Here is a 23,996-nt window from a genome sequence, read left to right on the forward strand (position 1 = left end):
TCACTTTTTCTATTTTATAATCGCCATTCTTTGTTCTGATTATATTTAACTGTTTTCCCCTTATCTTCAGTACTGGGCTACGTACTTCTTGTCTCTTGTTACACTTCTGCAATTTTGCAAATTTCTAAGTGTACTCACAATAAATTCCACTCAAGTAGTTTTCTTTAAATACCCTAAAAATGTCAGTTTCCTGATTTACAGGCATCATTAAAATGACTGCATGATCTTCCATACTATGCATTTTACAATTTAACTTAAAGACATTTATCTTTTCAAGCTGTGCCCTCTCCACTGGATCAAAACTTTTAAAAATTACTGGATCAAGGGGAGGGAAATATTAAATCCAATTTTGGATATAAGGGCTTAATAGACAAGAATGGATAATATATAGTTGCCTATTGCTGTGTAACAAGTGTCTACCAAGGTCATAACATCAGATTATGTATCTACTTCATAAATTTGTGATTCTCCAATGTACTTAGAGTTGGGTCCATCTCCTTGTATTTATTTTGCTTGCTTTAGTTAACACAGTGATCTATTAATAGACATATAGTAGTAGATAGTCCCACAAATATACCTCATCCTTGCTGGTTATTGCTTAAGATATTTGGTGACCAGGTCATTTACCTGTCATTGTTTAGTAGGCTAGCATGAATCACAGAGTGGTAAAAGTGTTGCTCACACATTTTCCATGCTTATTTCATAGTTTCTATTTAATAACTCATTGGTCAAACTAAACAACACCTACATGTCAGAAGTGGGGATATCATAAAGGGAAGAAATAGAATATGTTATGTTGCAGTGAGTTTCACATTGCTGTCAGAAAGCACCCAACCAAGAACAACTTGTAGGAGGAAAGGGTTTTTTTTTTTTTTTTTTTTTTGCTTATAAATTTAAGGGGAAGGTCCATGATAGCAGGGGAAAATGTGGCATAAGCACAGGGTGGATATCATCTCTTGGCCAACATCAGGTGGACAAGAGCAGCAGGACTGTGTGTGTGTGTATGTCAAACACTAGCAAGGGAAAGCTGTTTATAACACCCACAAGCAAGCCCCAAACAATATATGTCCTCCAGTAATCTCCAGTAACCAAATTGCCACCATCTGGGGACCTGACACACAGAATACATAAGTTTATGGAGGAGACCTGAATCTTATTACAAGGATTAAGGTATAGGAAAGGAATTTGTGTACATTTACTCTCCACTAGAGTTGTCATTTTTATCACCTAGACATTATCTGTGTGATATTGTTTTACTATTCTCTAACAGTAATAGATTTTTTAATTTAATTTATTTATTTGAGAGAGTGGGAGAGATAGAGACAGAGAGAGAAGATGGATGTGTCAAGGCCTCCAGCCACTGCAAATGAATTCCAGATAAATACCCCACCTTGTGCATTTGGCTAACATGGGTCCTGAGGAGTTGAAGTGAGATCCTTTGGTTTTGCTGGCAAATGCCTTAACCACTAAGCCATCTCTCCAGCCCAGATTCAGGTTTTAATGTGTATTCTTTTCAACGCCTGCTCAATATCATGTGGGTTAGAGAATCACTTAATTTCTCTTACTCCCGTAAGTAATAAAAACCTCATAAGTTTGAATAAGTATATTTCTAGCACAAATTCTCAAAAGATAAAAGGGCAAGGAAAAAGAGAAATAAAAATAAAAATTACTTTTACTTGATTATTCTTCACCAGGAGCAATTGTTCTCCTCTTGGAAGAATTTTGTAATGGTTAGAGACATGTTTGGTTGTCACAGTTCAAAATACTCTGCTCAGGAATACTAACAAATAATTATGATTATCCAACATGCAAGACAACCCCTCAGAATCAAGAATTATACAAATCATAGTGCCCAAGATCAAGAAACTTTGCTACTCATTGAAAAAAAATGGAGTAACAAAAAGAAAAAGTTATTTCTCTCCTAAAAATAGTGAAGTTATTTCTCTCCTTAAAAAAGAATATTTAAATTTTGAGAGGAAGGCAAATTCATGTAATTGTTTCCATCTATATGTTTAAAATATTTAATAATAGATCAAGTGATGTTCCCCTCAAGTTTAAGAAAGATTTTAGACATTTTTTTAGTAACATTTAGTATTTTTAAAGAAACTATATGTATGCATTTAATCGCAGCACCCTGGAGGCAGAGGTAGGAGGATCACTGTAAGTTCAAGGCCAGCCAGAGACTACAAAGTGCATTCCAGGTCAACCTGGGCTAGAGTGAGACACTCCCTTCAAAAACAAGAAAAAGAAAGAAAAGAAGAAGGAAAAGAATATATTACTCTTGGAGTCAAAACTTACTGGTAATTTTCACATACTGAGTGGGACACATGGGAAAGACTTCCAATGATTATGAAATATGAGTAGTAGTCACAATAGATTCATAATTTATTACCCAATAATGTAAGCTCTGCACATTGCTTTGCATTTTGGTAAAGCCAGGATGTTAATATTATACAGAAAAATAAAAATAAAATCAAAGGTGTTTATAAAGAAACTTCTATGGGGATAAGGAGATAGCTGAACAGTTCAGAGTACTTGCTGTGCAAGCATAATGCCTGTAGAGGGCCTGAGACTGCCCAGGTTTGATTTCCCAGAATCAGAGTCAACAGTTAAGAATGGCCATGCATGTCTGTAATCCTAGTCCTGAGGACAGGGATAGAGGGATGGAAAATCAAAAATCAGTGAAATGGGGTGAGTGAGAGACTCAGTCTCAAGGAAACAGTCTGGTGAGTGAAAAGAAGAAGGATATCCAACATTTTCCTATGGCTTCCACACAAGAACAATGATTACACTTGTGCACACACTCACATCTGCATACACTCCACATATTACACATCACATCACACACCACCATTCTCTACACATGTACATAGACACATGTGACCCCTTTAAATAATAAAACCTTGCTGGGCAAAAAGCTATTTCTGAGTGAATGATAGTGACTAAGGTCGTATATTCATGGAAATACCACTCATAAGTTAAACACATATTTGTGTTGTATTATTCCTAGCAAGAAAAAATAAACCAAAAGTGAGTTAGAGATCATAGTACTTGTAACTAGAGTCCATAGTTCATGTAAATAACATTATTTTTCATAAAATATGGGGATATAATCTATTGTCATAATTTGTTTTCTTTTCTTTTTCTATTTCTTTTTTCTTTTTTGAGGTAGGGTTTCACTCTAGCTCAGGCTGACCTGGAATTCACTATGTAGTTTTAGGCTGGCCTCAATCTCAAAGATATCATCCTACCTCTGCCTTCCTAGTGCTTGGATTAAAGGCATGTGCTGCCACACCTGGTAGCTGTCATGAATTCTTAATTTCTAGTAGTTATGCATGTATAACATAGCCTTATTATACTAAAATGTTAATAATTAAATTAGTTCATGTAATTTATTTATTCTTTAATTTAATGGAAACACACACACAAATATTAATATATTAATTAAATTTAATTTTAATTTTCCATACAGAAACTTAGAGGGAAAATTGACATCCTTCCCTACTTCCATGTAGTATGTCGTTTTTTTTTTCTTGCAGGATAAACATGATCTATAATTTTGATCGCAATTACTCTAGAGTTTTTAAATATTTCATAATCCACATCATTATTTTAAATATTCAGAAATAAAATATTCCCCAATATTGCTTCTTATTATTTATTTTATTGGGATGAAAGTAAATAATAGTCTTTCCTATGTCCCATAGCACTGAATAGCAATGCAGTTTGACCATATATATTAATGCTTCCTTAATTAACATGGAATGGTGAAGAAAAAGGAATTTTAATAACACTTTTTACATATTTCTCATGTAACAGTTAATATTAATTCCATCACTTATCATCACTTAGTAAGTTGGTTGATTTTTCAAATGGAAAATTAAAGCAAACAAATTACCTACAAGAACATGCCAACAAAGTTTGAAATAGAATGTGTGGTTCTTGAATTCTTATCAATCAAAGGAAACCTGTGAATTATAGAAAAACCATGTGTAAGTACTTCAAAAAAATATGCCAAACACATTGTGTGTGTGTGTGTGTGTGTGTGTGTGTGTGTGTGTGTGTCTGTGTTTTCTTGAAAGATTTAGTGTCTACTTTAAAGCTCTAAGGAAATCTGTTAGTCTGACTAATCATGTACCTCTGAAACCAATTAAAATTTTAGATTAGAGAAATATGCTTCAAACATTTTAGAAAAAATAAGAGTTCCTTCCTAAAGCCAACACCTTTTAATTAATACTCGGAGCAAAGCTGTGGTTTGCAATAGTATATTGCAACTACTCTTATTCATTCTGCAATTCTAGGGTGCCAAAATGAATTCATTTTAGCTCTTTTAAGCTTGACTTTATGTTTATGAAAGAAAATCATGGAATGCATACATAAACTATGATTAAGAATTGTTGGACTATTTAAGTGCCTATTCTCTTTAAAAATATGCATACAGGTACATATAGAATGTCTATAGACATAATTATAATAATTCCTATGGTCTGGCAAGAAGTAACTAAACAGGAATGGTATTATTGTTTATATCTGGAAGGAGGGATGTTAAAGTTTCCATGAGGACACCATGCAGTTAGAAACATTTTCTCTAATAGTGCTTAAGCAAGCAAAGATATGAATCAGCCAATCATAGAGCCGACTCCTTGGGATCCCAGTCAGTGTCCTGAGGCAAAATATACATGTCCCACCCAGCTGCTCAGACTATAGACAACATTAAATAGAACATAAAGAAAAGGTTACACACCAGATTGGGAAAAACCATTCCTCATGCTCCTTAGGAAGAAAACCTGTTAAAAATCCTGTGCCATAGTATATGTATTCTAACTCCTTCTCTGGTATTACATATTTATGTAGTCTCAATAAATTTTCTTTCTTTTGAAATCTAGAGTTAATAGGAAACTTCCTTTGAATAGCCCTTCCTAATCCTTAGAGTCAAGAATCTGTTACTCAGACTATTCAAAATGATTTGCTGTCCCAAACAGATATAAACAGGTTATGCATTACCTAATGACAGGATTTATATGTATATTTCTAGTACTATGAAAGAGAGGGAGAGAAGCTTACTTTATCAAACTAAAATTATGTAGAAAAGTTTGATATGGTGGTGCATGCCAGGAGAATTAGCCACAAAATAGGATTTCTGTCTCAAAACAACACCCTCAAATGACTCAATGGTATTAATAAGGAAATAAGACTAATGTTCTGTTCTAATGACCTAAAATCTCTTTTGAAGCATTTTGCTTGGAAAAATATGCATACATGCATGTATCTAGAAGCAAGTCATTTTAGGAAAGTAAAAAATATGCATACATGCATGTATCTAGAAGCAAGTCATTTTAGGAAAGTAAAAATAAGTTAAATAGGGTCTCCCTTAAACTGGATTAACCTAATAAAACGTGTGAAGTAGATGGACATTAGCCACTTCCTCATTTATGTTGTAGTAACTCAATAAGACCCAAAGTTTCTGAACTTAGAATTAAATTCTTAGTTACTATGAGCTGCCCTCTCGACAAATGCGCAACAAACAAATGGAGAAAAAATGGTTAATCAAACATGAATTTCTGCATGAGAAATATAAATGTAAATATTAATTCAGAGCAGATCAAAGACAGAAAGATAAGACCAGAAGTTATAAAACTGTTAGAAGAAAACATGGGGGCTGTAGAGGTTGCTCAGTGGTTAACACACTAGCCTGCAAAGCCTAACAACCGGGTTTGATTTCCCAGTACCCATATAAGGCCACATGCACCAAGTGGCACATGCATCTGGAAATCGAGTACAGTGGCTAGAGGTCCTGGCTTGCCCATTCTTTCTTTCTCTCTCTCTCTTCCTCTTTCTCTCTCTCCTTGCTCATAAGTATTTTTTTTTTTTTATTTTTAAGAAAGTATAAGGGGAAAGTTCCTGGATATTTACCTTGGCAATATAATTTTTTGTACATTGCACCAAACGTTCAGGCCACAAAAGCAGAATTTAAAAATGAGACTTTATAAAAATGACAAAAGCGTGTACATAGCAAAGAAAAAAAGTAAGACGAAGCAACAACGTATGGGCTAGGAAAATATGTACATAATGTATATATCTGATGAGGAGTAACATCTAAGATTTATAAAGCACTCGTATAACTCACTAGTGTAAAATCAAAAGTAAGTTGAAGAGAAACAGGGAAAAATATCTGAATAGACATTTCTCAAAAGAAGACATAAAAATAGTCAACAGGTGAGTAAAAAATGTGATAATCCTCATTAAGCATCAAAATTACTATGAAATACCATCTTAGCCCTATTGTAATTGCTATCATTATCTTTGTAAAAGTCAAAATACAAGAATAAGCAAGAATGGGGTAAAAAGGGAGCACATGCTCACTGCTGGGGGGAAGCACCAATCCCTATAGCCACTATGGAAAATAGTATGCAGGTTCCTCAAAAAATTCAAAATGAAATTCCCTAAGATCCAGCAATGCTACTACTGGGTTTATAATTGGATCATTAAATAAAATAAACATCTGTATTCCTATGTTCATTGCAAGAGTATTCACAATGGCCAAGACATGAAAACAACAAATGAAGTGTCCATCAATGAGAAAATCAATGAAAAAAATGTGGTGCTTATATACAGGGAAATATTATTCAGCCTTCAAAACATAAAGGTACCTTCCACAACATGCTTGAGCCTGAGTGACCTTATTCTAACTTTGCATGACATAATTTATATGTGGAATTTTTTATAGTTTATTTATTTATTAGACAGAGAGAGAGAGAGAGAGAGAGAGAGAGAGAGAGAGAGAGAGAGAGAGAGAGAGAGAGAGAGAGAGAGAGAGAGAGAGAATGAGCATGCCAGGACCTCTAGGTACTGGGAAATCAAACCTAGTTCTTTTGGCTTTGCTGGCAAGCAAGCACCTTAACCACCAAGTCATCTCTCCAGCCCATATGTGGTGCTTTAAAAAGGTAAATATCCAGAAATAGAGAAGAAAAAAATAATCAGTGGTTGCTAGGAGTGGGATGGAGTGAAATGGGAAATATAGGTCAAACGATACAAACCAGGAGATATATAGGATTTTCATATCACTCAAAAGATTAAATGTACAACATGAAGACTACAAATCACAGAAATGTGCCAGACAATTATGTGAGATGTTAGATATGTTAATATTTATATGCTTCTATCTATTTATGTTACTCTATATTTTGTGTGTGTGTGTGTGTGTGTGTGTGTGTGTGTGTGTGTGTGTGTGTAATTTATTTAAACAATAAACCCACCATTAAACCAAATAATGACATATATTTCCCTGGTGAAAAGTTGATTAAAATAAGGAAAATTTAATCACTGTGTAATATTTTTAACCCAAAAGAATATTGCCTCATGAAAAGTTTTTCTTACATAAATATCCTGATCCTCAATCAAAGTATATATATTTTTTAATTTTTAACTTTTAAAAATATTTTAGCTGGGTGTGGTGGCACACACCTTCAATCCTAGCATTTGGGAGACAGAGGTAGGAGGATTGCCATGAGTTTGAGATTACCTAGTGAATTCCAGGTCAGCTTGGGCTAGAGTGAGAGTCTACCTCAAAAAACAAAAAACAGAGAGAGAGAGAAAGAGAGAGAGAAGTTATTTATTTACTTGAGAGAGAGATAGAGAGAAAGAAGCAGACTGAGAGAAAGTGAAAGATAGTGGGCATGCCAAGGCCTCCCACCTACAACTGCAAACAAAATCCAGATGTATGCACCATTTTGGCCATCTGGCTTTGTATGGGTGCTGGGGAATCGAACGTGGATAGACAAGCTTTGCAAGCAAGCATCTTTGACAGCTGAGCAATCTCTCTTGCACAACCACAGAAATTTAAAGTTGAAATCTTTATACAAAAAGAGGTTTTTTGTTTGTTTTGGTTTGGTTTTTTGAGGTAGGGTCTCACTCTAGCCCAGGCTGACCTGGAGTTCACTATGGAGTCTCAGGGTGGCCTCGAACTCACGGCGATGCTCCTACCCCTGCCTCCTGAGTGCTGGGATTAAAGGCATGTGCCACCACACCCTGCAGGGATTTTTTTTTTTAATGTATAGGGTAGGAACAGTTTTCAAGGAACCCAGAGAGGGGCTGGAAGGACACGAAGTGGAAACTTGTCACTTGTAACTGAGGTGTAGAGGAGCACGGTAAGGAAGGCAAAGGGAGTTGGGGGCTGGAGTTTCATGCTGGGTCAGAGTTCAGATACGAAAATGTCCAGCTAGTACAGAAAATGAAGAGCCAATGCACACTGACAAAGGCACAAAGAAAATATGGAAAGGAGCACAAATCCCCACGGAGTGTACATACTAACTTGGAGCAATTCTACAATGTGAGTTACATGTACATGTCCTCAAAGCCTTAGGATAATTCTACAGAGTCACTATGATTCTTACTTTTACATAGGTAAAGAACTGGAGGCTGAGGCATTTAGTTCAGTAAACTAGGACATCTTAATGCAATATTAGAGGAGGTTATCTATCCAAAGCAGAGTATCTAAAAAATAGTGAGATCAGGTATCCATGAGAGAAGTACTGTTGTAATCTCACAACAGTAATTTAAAGTTCAGAGACTTTAAATAACTGACAGAAAGTTATAGAGATTTAAAAAAAAATGATGGAGAAAGTATTTAACTCCAGCACTTGGACTTGAACATGACTTGACACTATGCTTTTTGAACCAAGGTTCTTTTCTGCTGTTTCTCATTTGTTTAGAAAAGTAAGAAAGAGGGAGCAAGTGAATTGAGTGCTTTTATTGGGATTTGAGCCTCCGCTCTGTATGGCAAGCAAAAGTTATTCCTATGTCTTCTTCCTTTATTAATGATTAACATGAACTAAGTGGGAAAACCTAGACATGATCTGCATTCTACTCTTCAAGAAACATACTAACAAGTTGTTGGCTTTCAGAACTCATAGTGCAGTGGCAAGACTTATGTTTACCAAAAAGTATACTATGCACAGACCTTTCTTTTTTTTTTTTTTTTCTTTTGAAGTAGGTTATCACTCTATCCCAGGCTGACCTGGAATTTACTATGTAGTCTCAGGGTGTACACACACTTTTTAAAAAGTATTTCATTTGTTGATGCAGAGAACATCCATGAGCACCTACTATATTACAGAACTTAAGTGAAATGCAAGGAATACAGAGCACTGGCAAGACAGACATGGGTTCCCTCCCTTTCCCATCTTGTGAAGATGATCTGTCAGTGACTACTGAAGAAGATGCCACCAGATATGAATGACCTGACTGAGAGATAAGGTCACTCCACTGTAGCACAAATTAGCACAAATGGTTTATTTAAATAACAGTTTTTCCTTTTTCTCAATGAAAAGTCCCTAATATTATTTCATTCCTATATTCCCTCTTAAAGTACAGTTTGGTTGTCTAGAATCACTTTTGGAGTCTCAAGTCCTTGCACATCAATTCAACAGACTGTTTTTGCAAAAGTATTTTTCAGAGGCTGGAGAGATGGCTTAGCAGTTAAGGCACTTACTTGCCTGCAAAGCCTAGTGACCTGGGCTTAATTTCCCAAGACCCACATAAAGTGGCACATGCATCTGGAGTTTGTTTGCAATGGCTGGAGGACCTAACATGCCCATTCTCTCTCTCTCTCTCTCCTTTTCCCTCTCACCCTTTCTTTCTCCTTCTTCCTCTCTCTTTCTCTCTCTCTGTCCTCTCTCTCTGCATACAAATAAATAAAAATATTGCAAAAACTACTTTTCAGAAAACATTGGTCTACTCATAAAAGTATGTGTTTTCTTCCTTCATTATATTGAAATTTAAGTTGAAGTGAATATTTCCACTTCACTGAGTACTTCTTTGGTAAGATATAAGTCAAGAAGGTAAAAATAAAAATCTATGTTCCTCCTCTCATTTCAGGGTCACATTTTCAGTGAGTTGGTAAAAAACAAAAGCATTGTTAAGTGTTTTGCATAACATTGAAGACCTCCTATTTTGCAATATGTTTCTATAGTATACATCATGTAGATATTTTAGGAACATTTTGTTCATGTTTCCCAGTCAGTCTAATAGTCTGAACTAAGCTCCTACATTGATATAATAACCCCAGTTTCGACGTTATGTGCCCTCCAGGGTCCAACTCTTCTGCTGGAATCCCTTTGAAGGTTTCTAGATCTTATTTACTCCAAGGCACTTTTGGACTTTAGATCACAACATGATAGGTTTACATCAGATTAGCTTTCCTTCTTTCCAGAAAGAGTCTCAGAGTAGTGTGAGATAGCTTTGAGAAACAATATTTCTTCATCTCCTCAGCTCTACTTTTTTATTACTTTTTGGTATTAGATTTGATTTTATCTGACACCTCCAGCATATTTTCTTTCTGTCTTATTCAAGATTAGTTCTTCATATGTAGGAGACTCTGGGTGTCCCTGAAAGACATGAAACATTCTTTCTTCCCTTTCTAATAAGGAAACAACTTTAAAAATACAAATCGTAATGCAGTTATGAAAATAAATATATAGTGACCTCAGTATGTACATACAATGTGGCATATTTTTATGTTCATATTACAAGAATAGCTCTCATATCCATGCCTCCAAGATCTTCCACTGAGATAACCTTTCCAGGTTTTTCTGAGTTTCTCTTTTGAACCTCATACTCTGTCTTTGCTGTTCTCTTGCTTATATTTGTCTCTGTCTAGAAAGTAATTTAAGCATTTCTTCTTACTTGCATTCACTTCTGACAGAACTTCTGTTTCTTTTATTTCACACCAACAAATTGATCTATCTTTGTTCAATCTAGGCTTCATAGCCTTTGTCTAAATATTTCCCAATTTTCCATTTTTCTAACCCTTATCTCTGACTTCTCTCCATATTTGTTCATCATAAAGTATTTTTATCAGGTAGGCATTTGTTAAACATGAGTAGATAACATTTTGGTTAGCTGGTAATGTTAGGCACAATGTTAATACTATTGTTATGAAGAAAGACAGCAGTCATTACTCTATTTTTGTATTTACAGTGTTTGATTGTTATTGAGGTCACACAACTGTCCCTATGACTTTGCCCTCTTACCCTTTCTCCCTTACAGAGGAGAAAATCTGAAACATAAAGAGGTTAAAACTTAACCCAGGACCCCAAGTTCCTAGAGCTGAAAGTAGGATTCTCTCCCATATGTTTTCACCCTGACTTAAGATCTTATCTATTAAAGTGTTCAACACTATCAATTCATGATCTTGAAATTATGTTTCTTATCCAAATGAAAACTATTATTAGGCCTCATTTATAAAAAACAATGTGTTTTTCTACACTATTAGCTAATCTTTGCCAAAATAGAAAAAAAGGAAAAAAAATAGTGAAATACTCTTGGTGTAAAATAGATAACTAAATCAAGGATATTTCATTGGCTTTGATTTCCCTAGGTTTCTCCTCAACCACAATTACCTTCTTATTCAATGAAACACTAAGTTAGATATATGATGCTAACCAGTCTTGAGTTTTCTTTTATTTCTTTAGTAAAGAAAATGTTAACTATTACCTGGAAATGTCTAAATGTTTCTGATTCATTTCTAAACTTTATAATCTATATGCCATTGTAAAGAATTGAATTAAATTCTTTAGCTTAAAAAATATAATTATTTTGAAATTAAATGTATTTGTGTAGTCATAAAGCTAAGCTAATTCATTTAAATAGAATGTTAACTATGTGTTTAAAATACTAATATTTGAACATACTATAATACATTGATCTGTAAAGTATTCACATTGTTAGGAACCAATACAACATCATAAAATTTGGCTTAAAGTGTTGCCCTTCAACTGAAATTTATTTCTTATTGAAATTTGTTCTTTAACTTGAGTTTCTCATTTTTCTTTTCTTCTTTTTTTTTCTTTGTCAAAACAAATAGCTCCTGGTCAGACTGTTACTTTAGTAACACAATCTGTGGTTACCAAGGAAACCACCATCTCCAAACTAGAAATGCCATCTTCCTTGTTGTTGGAGGTACCTGCTTTGGCAGATTTCAACCGAGCTTGGACAGAACTTACTGACTGGCTTTCTCTGCTTGATCGTGTTATAAAATCACAGAGAGTGGTGGTGGGTGATCTAGAAGACATCAATGAGATGATCATCAAGCAGAAGGTATGGACAAAAAATATAACAGCTGACAGAGATTTTTCATTAAAGTAAAAATGTTTTATTGGTCATTTCACTCTGCTTGACAGTTTCCCATCAATTCGTAGACCACTTTTTCTCTATGAATAAACATAATCTTCTCTTTCTCTACTCTGTTAAATGTAAATATGATCAAAGACACAAATCAATGTAATTATCTAAATTAGCCATAATTTAAAAGGAAAAAAATGCAAGAGATCAAATTTCAAGCATTGCAAGGTTTGATGGCTGAATTAAATTCACTAAACAACTATTTTTTAAAAAATATTCTTTGAGCCGGGCCTGGTGGCACACGCCTTTAATCCCAGCACTTGGGAGGCAGAGGTAGGAAGATCACCATGAGTTCGAGGCCACCCTGAGACTACATAGTTAATTCCAGGTCAGCCTGGACTAGAGGGAAACCCTACCTTGACAAACCAAAAAAAAAAAAAAAAAAATTCTTTGATATCAAATAACTAGCTCAATTGAGTTGATTACATTTAAACTGTTTATTTTGGCACTATACAGCTAGAATATATAGCAGAGACAAGCATAATAATCTGGGTCCTGTTTATTTTTCACTCTTCTGAGTGTCTGTGCCAGTTTTTCTCTTCAAATGATAAGGATGATTGAACAATAGACTCATATAGAAAGGAAAAGTAACCTACCATAAAATATAATACAATACTCTGAGTATCAAACTTGATATTTATGCCTTGCCATATTCAAATAAATATGTTGAAGTAAAACAACCTTGCACTTATTGCCCTCATTGGAATCCATGAGGTAAAATTATCATATCAAATTAAAACCTGTGAATCAATTTATATAAGTGTGATTTATCCAGCATGAACAAATATGCTAATTTTTTTAATATTTCTCAGTGGTAAGAAACATAACTCTGAAAGCATTATACACAATACCCATTTCCTTTATCTTTACTTTTAGTGATATATAATTAGAATTCCTATAACGTGTTATTTTCCATCCATCTTAATGAAAAGAATAGTTTGTTTCTTCTGCCTGGCTTGTTTCCCTATTATTTCCTTTCTAGTTACTGGGACAAAATACAAGACCAGAAACAAATTGAAGAAAGAAAGAGTTTATTTTTGGCTTACAGTTTCAAGGGAAAGTATCCCTTATGGTGGGTGAGTCATGGCAGGCTTCAGCAAGAAACTTCTGACATATCTTCACATTAGCAAGTAGAAGACAGAGCAAGACCACCCAGTGGAACTGGAGTATAAAACTTCTAGCGACACATTTCCTCCAGCAAGATTCTACCTCATAAAGATTGTATTAACGTCCCAAATTTTGCCGCCAGCTAGAGATTGGGTATTCAAACACACATCTATGGAGGACATTTTATATTTAAACTACAACTGATATGGGGTCAGATTTCCCATAAATATGTTGTTTTCTATTCATCTCAGTTCTCTCTGTCTGGTTTGCTGGTTTGTCCTTATATCATCTATCTGATTAATCTATACTTTGATGAGTTATTTTAGCCTTAATTTCCCTAGAAAGTTACTCTGAACATTTACAGTTATGTGTCAATTAGGGTTCCATAGATGCAAAAACCAGATTTTTTTACTAGATTAAACAAAAAAATAATAAATTCAGAGGCATTGGCTCAAAGGCTATATAACAAGGTTTAGGTAAAGAAAAGACTCTGAACATATTTGTTGGCAGTAATACATATGTAAGTCTGTTGAGGAAATCATATTCTCCAGCTTCTGTAACTCTGCTCCATATTTGCCACATAAAAGATGCAATCCAGTTGAGTAGCTTGCATCATGGCCATAACTACAGAAGATCAAAGAATATTGACAACCTTCTCAACCTAAGTCCTTCACTTTTAGGGAGAGGTAATTTACCTAAAAGAGATTGGACTCTGTTGATAAAAGAAAAGGAAGAAGAATCTGAGTAATAAACAAATAACCCAATAAGCTTATGTTTGGATATGGTTCTGACTTGTTTCCCAGTTACAGCTATGGGTCATGTTCCACTGAGGGGATCAGTTAGCCAAATCAAGAGCAGTTGGTTTCCCACCATGGCTCTGTGCCACTATTGCACTTGTGTGAGCATCACAACAGGTTATTTGTTGCTAATTAGGTTAGACCATGAGTTGCTTGGACAGATATTGGTCATTTTCCCCCAGTCGCTTATGTAACAACTACTGGCACTAGACGCACTGACTGTCTGGGGACTGACTCTCTTCCAGCTTACAGCCATGTCACTCCATTTCTCGTGCCAACCACATATGGTATCGTCAGCAGCAAGGTCTCAACACTAACCTTTGGTGTGTCATCAAGTACTCTGACAAAATTCTGTCTGTCTGTTAAGAAACCTTGTAGGTCGCTCTGAGATCAAAAGCACATTGTGAATGATAGCCACCTGCTGGTACTGGGAATTACATTGTTATTATTATTTACAACAACAACAACATATTTCATATGTTTGTATGTATTTCATGTGTTGGTACTCTTTTCCCTCATTCATGCCCCTATTCTTTTGGGGATGGTGCTCAGTGGGGTTGCAGTTATTCTTCATGGAGTTGTTGTTTATGCATTGTGGGTACAGCATTCAGTTATTTTTTGGGTGGAGGGGATGCCTCTGGGCATGATGTCTCAACCTGTGGCTTTTACAATATTTCTGCCCCCTCTTCTGCAAAATTCCCTAAGACATTTCTGGTGTGTTTTATGTCTACTTCAGTGATGGGCTTTTGGGAGTCTCTGGATCTCTGCTTTGGTAGGTATTGAGTATCCTCAGGGTCTCTCTTCTTCATCCTGGTACTCATCTCCCCAATTCCTCTGTGCTTTCAGGTGTAGCTTGGCTGAAGTGTGAGGGGTGGTGTGGTAGTTTGAATAGATGGCCCATAATATATTTAGTTGTTTATTTGTTTGTAGTTTACATCTGCAGCAACCTGGCTGGAGATGTCACTGAATGGATCTTAAGTTATAATGGTGGGTTTCAGATTTCAATCTATAGGTATGCAAAGTGTACCTAGCTGGAGTTCCTAAAGTGTGCTGTGGCTTTTGGCTTTTTGGCTTGTGCTTCTCTCTCTCTGCTTGGGTCTATGAAGGCAGACCAGCTTCTTCTGCCATTATGGAACTTCCCCTGGATCTGTAAGCTTCAATCAATATCCCTTCCTCCATAACTGTGCCTGGTCTGGAAGTTCATCTCAGTGAACCTAAAGCTGTCTGCTACAGATAGTTTATTTCTTCTGATCATGCTACCTTCTGAAAAAGAACAGATTCTCCAATAGAGAGTGAAGTCATCATACTTTAAATGGGATATGCATTATTAATTTAGGGAGAATTTGATGGTTGTATACCCTTTTTTAGCCAAAAAGAAGTGAGTCTTGACCCTGGAGAGCATGATATTTGTCTCCATAGGATTATGATCTGGTTCCCAATTCCAGATACAGGTTACACAGAGCAGATCTCTTTGCCAATCAGAATACTATTGGTTATGCACTGAGGTTTTATGTCACTATTGCACTAACATGTACATCCTGTTAGGGTATTCCCTTTTGAGTAGCTTAGACCTCTTGTTGCTCAGATCATTGATGGCCACTATCCCCCAGTATCCCATGTAGCACTTGCCAACACTGGACAGGTTGACTGTCTGGGGATTGGCTTTCTTCTCAATTCGAGCAAGGTCTCTATGTGCTCTCTCTCCGCACCATATTGTGTCTTCAGCAGTGGGGGCTTAGCTTTTGTCTCAGGTGGGTAATCAACTGCTTTTGACAGAAAGCTTTGATTTTGGGACCTTCTAGGCCTCTCTGATCAAAAACGCAATGTGGGTAGTGAACAATCACTGGTACTGGGAGTTACAGACCAGAGACAGAAATAAAAATATCTTTTCAGCTTAGGCTTCATCCCACCCTTACCAGAGCCCTACTTTTCGGGTGATCCCCCCTTACTCCTTTTGAGGGTTACATCTTTTAGGCTATCTCCAAGGATAAAAGTTTCTATGGTACCAGCTCATTTTGGATTTAGTTTTGTGTTGGTTTTTTCCCCTCCCTTTCACATACTCAAAAATCCCTCCTATTCCCATTGTCTGGTCCATGAATTGCCTATCAGGTATGCCAGCATCTCCAGCAGGTCCAGGTTAGGTATGATAGATAAGTGACACCATGTGTGGTGTTTCTCTTCTGTGATTGTGTGGGTGTGCTGAGTATGATCTGTTCCAAGTCTGTCCATTTTACTACAAATTTCATCTTATCCTTTTTTGTTACTGCTGATGAGAATTCCAATGTTAAAAGGAACCATGACTTTGTTATTCATTCATCCAATGATGGGCATCTGTGCTTATTCCAGGTCTTAGCTATAATGAATTTAGCAGCTATAAACATGGTTGAGCAAATATCTTTGTATTGATGCATTTAGGATAAATTCCCAATAAGGAAATAACTGGATCTTTCGGGAGCTATATGTTCATCCTTTTAAGGAATCTCTAAATTGATTTCCATAGTGGTTATAGAAATTTACACTCCCACCAGCATCCTTGCCAACATTTGTCGTTGCTAGATTTATTAATGTTTTCTATCATCACTGGAGTAAGGTCTAATTTCATGGTTGTTTTAATTTGCATTTCTCTAATGGTTAGGGATGTTGAATATTTTCTTAGTGTGTGTTAGCCATTTGTAATTCTTCCTTTGAGAACTCCCTACTTAGTTCTCTGCCACAATTTTAGAATGGTTTGTTTGATTTTTTTATTGTTTACTTTTTGAGTTCTTTGTAGATTCTAGATATTATGCTTCTGTTAGTGGTATAGCTGGCGAAGATTTTCTCCCATTCAGTGGGTAATCTATTGGCTCTATTTATGGTATGCTTGTCCTAATGCTTTTTAGCTTCATGCAATCCCATTGCTTGAGTGATGGCTTAATGTCCTGTGCTACTGAGGTTTACTCAGGAAGCCTTTCCCCACTCCTATAACATGGAGACTGCCTCCTATTCCTTTTCTTCCAGTAGAGAAGACTTTCAGGTCTTATATTGAAGTCTTCAATACATTTGTACTTGATTTTTGTATATGGAAAGGTGAGTGGTGTAGTTTCATTTTTCTACATATGATCATCCAATTTGTTCAAAACCATTTATTGAAGATGCTATGTTTTCTCCAGTCTAAATATTGGCACCTTTGTCAAAGATCAAGTAGCTGTAGTTATTTAATGTAAAGTTGGAGTCCTCAACTCTGTTCTGTTGGTCTATATTTCTGTTCTTATACCAGTGTCATGCTATTTTTGCTCCTATGGCTTTGTAATATAGCTTTAGATCAGGTATAGTGATGGTAATACCTCTAGAGGGTTTTTTTTTTTATTTTTTGAGAATATGTTTGTATATCAAAGGCCTGCTGCCATTCCATATGAATTTTGAGATGATTATATTCAATCTCTGTGAAGAATGATGCTGGGATTCTTATTGCTATTGCATTAAATCTGTATATTGGTTTTGGTAGAATTGCCATTCTCACAATAATAATTCTACCTCTCCAGGAGCATGGGAGATCTTTTCTTCTTCTCAAGTCCCCCTCTATTTATTTATTGAGTTTATATTTTCATTATATAGGACTTTCTTATCCCTGGTTTGTGTTATTCCAAGGTATTTAATATTTTTGTTGTTGCTATTGAAAATGGAACAGCCTCACTAACTTTTTCTGTTTATTTGTCCTTTGCAGATAGAAAAGCAACTGATTTTTGTGTATTGATTTTGTATCCTGCCACTTTACTGAGGGGATCAATCACCTTTAGAAGTTTTGAGATGGAGAATCTCTAGTAACTTATGTATAGGGTCATGTCATCTGCAAATAGAGCTAACTTGACTTCTTCCTTTCCAATTTCAATCCCTTTTTATCTCGTTCTCCTGTCTTATTGCTTGGGCTAGTATTTCTAGTACTATGTTAAGGAGCATTGGTGATAGGGGGCACCACTTTCTTGTTCCCGTTCTCAGTACGACCACCTTGGGTCTTTCCCCATTAAGTATTATTTGGTATTTGAGTGCTTTATTTATAGCTTTTATTGCATTGAGATATAAAACCTTCATGCCTATTATTTCCAGCATTTTGATCATGAAGTTGTGTTATATTTTGTCAAAGTCCTTATCTGCATCAATTGAAATGACCTGTTGTTCTTATAGTTAAGTTTATTTATGTGGTGTATTACTTTGACCGATTTCCATATGTTCCACCATCACTGCATCCCTGGGATAAAGTCTACTTAATCAAGGTAGATAATGCTTTTGATGTGCTATTGAATACAGTATGTGAATATTTTGTTTAGGATCTTTGCATACAAATTAATCAGGGTTATAGGCCTATAGTTTTCTTTTCTTGTTGTATCTCTGTCTGGTTTTGGCATTAGGGTGATGCTACTTTTATCAAAGGAGTTGGGGAGGATTCTCTTGTCTCTGATGTGCAAAACAGTTTGAGAAAAATTGGTTTCAATTCCTTAATGAAGATTTGATAGAATTCCTGGAGTTTTCTTTTGGGGGAGATTTTTAATTAATTTTTCAATCTCCACAGATGTGATATGTTTATTTAGGAGATTATTATACTCTGGGTATAGTTTTGTTAGGTAGTATGGATCTACAAATTCATCCATTTCTTTCCAGATTATCCAATTTTATGGAGTAGAGGTTTTAGGAATATGCCCTGGAGATTCTTCCATTTTCATTGATGTCTTTTGTAACCTCTCCTTTTTCATTTCTGTTTTTGTTAATTTGAGACTTCTCTTTTTTGTTTGAAAAAATTGGCCAGGGGTTTATCAATCTTGTTTATTTGTTTGAAAGAACTAGGTCTTCATTTCATAGATTTTTTTTAATTATGTTTTTAGTTTCTAATTCGTTAATTTCTGCTCTAATCTTGATTATTTCTTTCCACCTGGAGCTTTTAGGGTTGTATTCATCTTGTTTTTCCAATGCCTTTAGATGATTGGGAATCTCTCTGCCTTTGATCTGAAGGCATTTAGCACTATGATTTTTTCCCCTTAGGACTGCTTTCATTGTGTTCCATAGGCTTGGTAAGTTGTATTCTCATTGTTAATCAATTCTAGGAATATTACAATTTCTTTTTTGATTTCTCCCACAACCCATTCATTGTTCAAAAGTGTGTTGTTCAGTCTCTAGTGGCTGGGGAAGTTCTTTATGTGTCTCTTATTGTTTATTTCTAGCTTTAAATTTAAATTATTGTAATCTGATATGATGCAGGAAGTTATTCAATTTTCCTGAATTTATGGAGGCATGTTTTATACCCTAATATATGGCCTATTTTGGAGAAGGTTCCATGGGCTGCTGAGAAGAATGTATATTTTGTAGAGTTGGGGTAGACAGTAATGTAGATGTCCATTAGCTCTAGTTGATCTATGTGATTGTTAAATTTCTCCTTGGATGACGTCTATTGATCATAGTGGAGTACTGAAATCTCTGACTATGATGGTGTTGGTGTTTACTTTTCTATTTTTGTTGTGAATTAAGTTTTGTTTTATAAACTGAGGTGTACCTATATTTGGCACATATAGATTTTTAATTGTGATGCTCTTAATGTATCATTCCCTTGATTAAATTGTGGCATTCTTTCTTTGTTTTTATTACTTTTGTTTTGAAGTTTGTTTTTATCAGATATTAGTATAGAAGCCTCTGTTTGTTTCATATTTCTATTGGAATATCATTATCCATCCTTTCAACCTGAGGAGATATCTGTCCTTAGTGGGGAGGTAGGTTTCTTGAAGAAAGCAGATGGAAAGCCCCCCCCCACTCTTTTTTTGGTATTTCAAATTAAGGTCTCACTCTAGCCCAGGCTGACCTGGAATTCACTATGGAGTCTCAGGGTGGCCTCAAACTCACAGCAATCCTCCTACCTCTGCCTGCTAAATGCTGGGATTAAAGGCATGTGCCACCACACACGGCTGAAAGGTCCATTATTTTTTATCCACCTTATTAACTTGTGTCCTTTGATGGGTAAGTTAAGACCATTAATACTTAAAGTTTTAACTGTGAGGTTCAATTTAATCTCCATCATGATGAGGTGTTTTATGGGGTTTGGTGCTTTCTTGTGTTTTGTACTTTTATTAATCCTGGCTTAGTTTTTGTTATTGTGATCTTCTTCTTGATGGCTCTTGAGAATGGTTGTTTTGAGTCTTCTGTGTGGAATATTCCCTGAAGTATTCTCTGTAGATTTGGCTTTGTGTTCGTATAATCAGGGAGTTGACTTATATCATAGGAAGTTTTCCTTTCACCATCTATTACAAGGGATACTTTTGCTGGGCAGAGTAGTTTGAGTTGGAAACCATAGTTTTTGGACTTTGAAGTGATTCATTCCAGGCCCTTCTGGCTTTCAGTATTTTGACTGAGAAATCTGAGATAATTCTGATGGGATCATCTTTGCATGTTGTGAATTGCTTCTCTCTTGCTGCTTTTAACTCTCTCTCTCTTTGTTTTCATTATTAAGAGTACTAGCTATAAGCTGGGTGTGGCGGTGCCATGAGTTCCAGGATACCCTGAGACTACACAGGGAATTACAGGTCAGCCTGGACTATAATGAAGCCCTACCTCCTCAAAAACCAGAAAAAAAAAAAAAACACTATTAACTATGATGTACCTTGGAAAGTTTTTTTTGTTTGTTTGTTTTTTTTTGTTTGTTTGTTTTTGGTCCTGTCTGTTTGGTGTTCTGTAGGCTTCTTGTATCTGCATGCCTCTCTCCTTTGAGAGATTCTGAAAGTATTCTTCAGCAATTTTGTTGAATATATTCTCTCTGACACTGGCCTGGATTTCCTCTCCTTCTGGTATACCCAGGATCTGGATACTTCATTATTCAAGGGTATCCCTCAGTTCCCTCATATTCTGTTCACTTGATTTTTAAACTTAGCAATGTTTTTGGCCTCCTGAAAAATTTCTTCTGTCTTGTCTTCCAGATTAGAGGTTCTGTCTTCCACATGAGTAACTCTGTTGGTGAGGGATTCTAGACAGGTTTTTTTGTTAAGTTCGCTTGGTTTTTGTTTGCTGTTGTGTTATTTTGCATTGTGTCCATCTATTTTTTGAGGTATGATTTCAGTTCAAGTTCTGATTTTCTTGATGCTTCCTGAAATTAATTCTTACATTCAATTAAGTCTCCATTAAATTTAATTAGTTGATTATTGAGATCTCTGTTTGTTGACTCATCTTCAATTCATTTATTTTTTTCTTTTGAGGATTCTACCATATTTTTCAATCAAGTTAAGCCTACTGTCAAAAGATAAATGCTCTAAGACATCATCCTGTTCAATTTCACTGATATAATTTTTGGATTTTGACCATTTGATTCCAGTTAAACAATTCTTTTGATTAGGTTCTCATTAGTTGTTGTGTTTTCATTTTGTAATCGAGTGTCTGTTTACTTCTTTATGATTTCATTGCAGGTTTCCATTGTGGAATTAGGCATCCTTGGTGGAGATCTCTGTTTTCTGTCTTTTGTTGGCTTTTTTTGCACTGTACCCATATTGCCATAATGTTTTATGCTATTAAGGAAGAAGCAAGTATTTGTCCTTGTAGGATCAGAGGGTGATCTGTTTTAAATATGAACTGGATTTGTATACTGGTGTACAATGGGGTTATATCCACAGATGTGCAGATTGTGGAGATTGCAGGTACATCAAAGGTACCTGGGGAACTAGGATCTTTGGCCTACTCATTACCCTTGAATGTACTCTTCAGTACACAGGGATCAGTGGTTGGGGAACCAGGAGCCAGGAAGGTGGAGAGCCGAGGCAAGAGGCCAACTGTACAGTGGCCTATGTACCCTCTGACTAAGGGGAATAGGGACTTGGGTATCCAGGGGCCAATCAGAATACCAGACAAAAGGCATGCTTCCAAAGCCCACACAGAGGGATCAGGCTTCCCCAAGGCAAAAAGAGGATTACCAGGACCAGGGAACTGGAAGGGGGAAAACCAACAAGGAGCTCTGGCCTATTCCCTCAGGAGTTGGGGAACCAGGAATTGGGGACCAGAGAACTGAGAGGAGCTGGAGATCTGGACTACTCACTGCTATTATGCACCCTCCAGAGCAAGGTATCAGGAATTGAGGGTCCGTGGACACTGCAATCAGGAAGGCCGAGCAAGGGTCCTGCTTCTGTATCAAGCTCATAGGCTACAGTATTCTTTTACTTATGTCACTTTTTAGAAGAAGACAAAGATATTATGTCTAGAGATTTTTTTTCTCTTGAAACTTATTAAATTTAGTCAGACAAAAGATGGATGGAGCAGGCAGAGAAGTAAGTATAAAAAATGAAGGATAGAGGAAAAAGAAAGAAGAATAGTGGGAGTGGTATTTACAAGAAAGTTAGATTGGAAATTTCAGGAGAGGTTTGAAACCATGAAAATTTGTGTTGCTATCAACAAGTAAGATTTTTATCACTATTTTTTTGTTTGTGGTGTCTACAGTTAAATGCTCTATCACTGAAGCTATACTATTGGTGGCTTCTGATTGTCTGTGCTAACTATGGTCTTCTTAAAGTCATTTTGCTGGGTGTTCAGGGTAATTCACTACTAAATCTTAAACATGGCACTGTTATTAACTAAATGACCAAATTGGAAAAGACACTTTAGATTCTAATAAGAACTCAAGTTTGAGTTTGAGACAAGCTCACCAGGTTGGACCCTACAAAAACAGTATTGTTCAAGATGCATTTTTAACTACATATTACACCATTACCTGGAAGATTATCCAGAGATTAAACATTGTGTATTTAAAAAGTAAATGATTACTTGAATCTATGTAACTTTTTTATTGCATAGGTCAAAATTCTTAATAAAATTATGTTTATATTATTTTTAAACACTGATTATAGCTACACAAAAAGCATTTGAGTGGTTCCAAAAGCATCCTTCTAAAAAAACTTTCATTAAATACATTCAACTACCTTCAGATGACAAATAGTTTCTCTATGATGACTATGGAAGAATTGGTGGAAGAGTGTGGGAGGATTAAAATGACATCAACTGTTTAAACTAAAATGAAAATATGTCTTATTTTCCCCTTTGATTGCCAAAGTCCTAGCACAAAGTGTGTATAACAACTAGATTTATTTATTGAACAAAAAAGATGAGCTATAGGTAATTTAGTTAATTGAGCTAAGCTCATTCAGTTAATATAATTCTCCTAAAATAAATCCATAGTGGTCAGTTTCTTTAATTGTTCCTTTGTTCTATGATGCCTTTGCTTACATATCTTCTGGTTTCTGCACAAAATAGTCTAAAAGTTTATTTCTGTGGAATCTAATAGATCTTAAAAGTGGCATGACAATCATATTAGGCAAGGAGATTTATTATTCTGTTTTATTTTTCTTTTAATAAAACAACTATCCATCCCTTATTATCATGTAGGCTTATTTCTATAGAACCTTAAGAAATAGCATTATAAATTATGCATCTTAGCATGCATAGAAGCTGTGTTTTTCAGTCTACAAATAATGCCATTATGTGAGTGAATGAAAATATCTGCAAGTTTTGTGCTTCAATTTTCTTCCAACAAAGGAACATGTTTCTAGTAGATAGCTTGTTACCATGTATCAATCAGATCATTGCTCTATATTCACACAATTCTCTTTCCTTAACTAATAACAGCCAAATTCATTGTTAACATTGCTGAAGGATGAAAAAATATAACAATGCCAGTAATATGACTTATTTTATACTCTCTGGTAATGACAAAATTAGCTACCCCCAAATATATAGGTCATCAAATTCCAAATACACACAAAAGTCCCATTTTTATAATTTTTATTATAGTATTTTTAAGAAAACTGTAGTATATTATTTTTCTTAAAGATAAGAATAAGTAAACCAATCATTTCAAATAATGCATCTCTTAGTAGATTTCATTTTAATTCACTATCAAATATTCTATCAAATATTATC

The 23,996-nt window shown here is 35.4% G+C and overlaps 1 protein-coding gene across 1 annotated transcript in view; it reads left to right on the forward strand.

Annotated features, from left to right (window-relative positions):
* The window catches only part of Dmd (dystrophin), a 2,157,654-nt gene that overhangs the window by 1,433,008 nt on the left and 700,650 nt on the right, over positions 1-23,996 (forward strand). Inside the window, exon 52 of the mRNA XM_045140973.1 lies at positions 11,864-12,096. Coding sequence (XP_044996908.1) covers positions 11,864-12,096 — 233 coding nt within the window. The remainder of the gene's footprint in view (positions 1-11,863; positions 12,097-23,996) is intronic.

The sequence above is a fragment of the Jaculus jaculus genome, chromosome X (assembly GCF_020740685.1).
Source record: "Jaculus jaculus isolate mJacJac1 chromosome X, mJacJac1.mat.Y.cur, whole genome shotgun sequence".
Classification (NCBI taxonomy): domain Eukaryota; kingdom Metazoa; phylum Chordata; class Mammalia; order Rodentia; family Dipodidae; genus Jaculus; species Jaculus jaculus.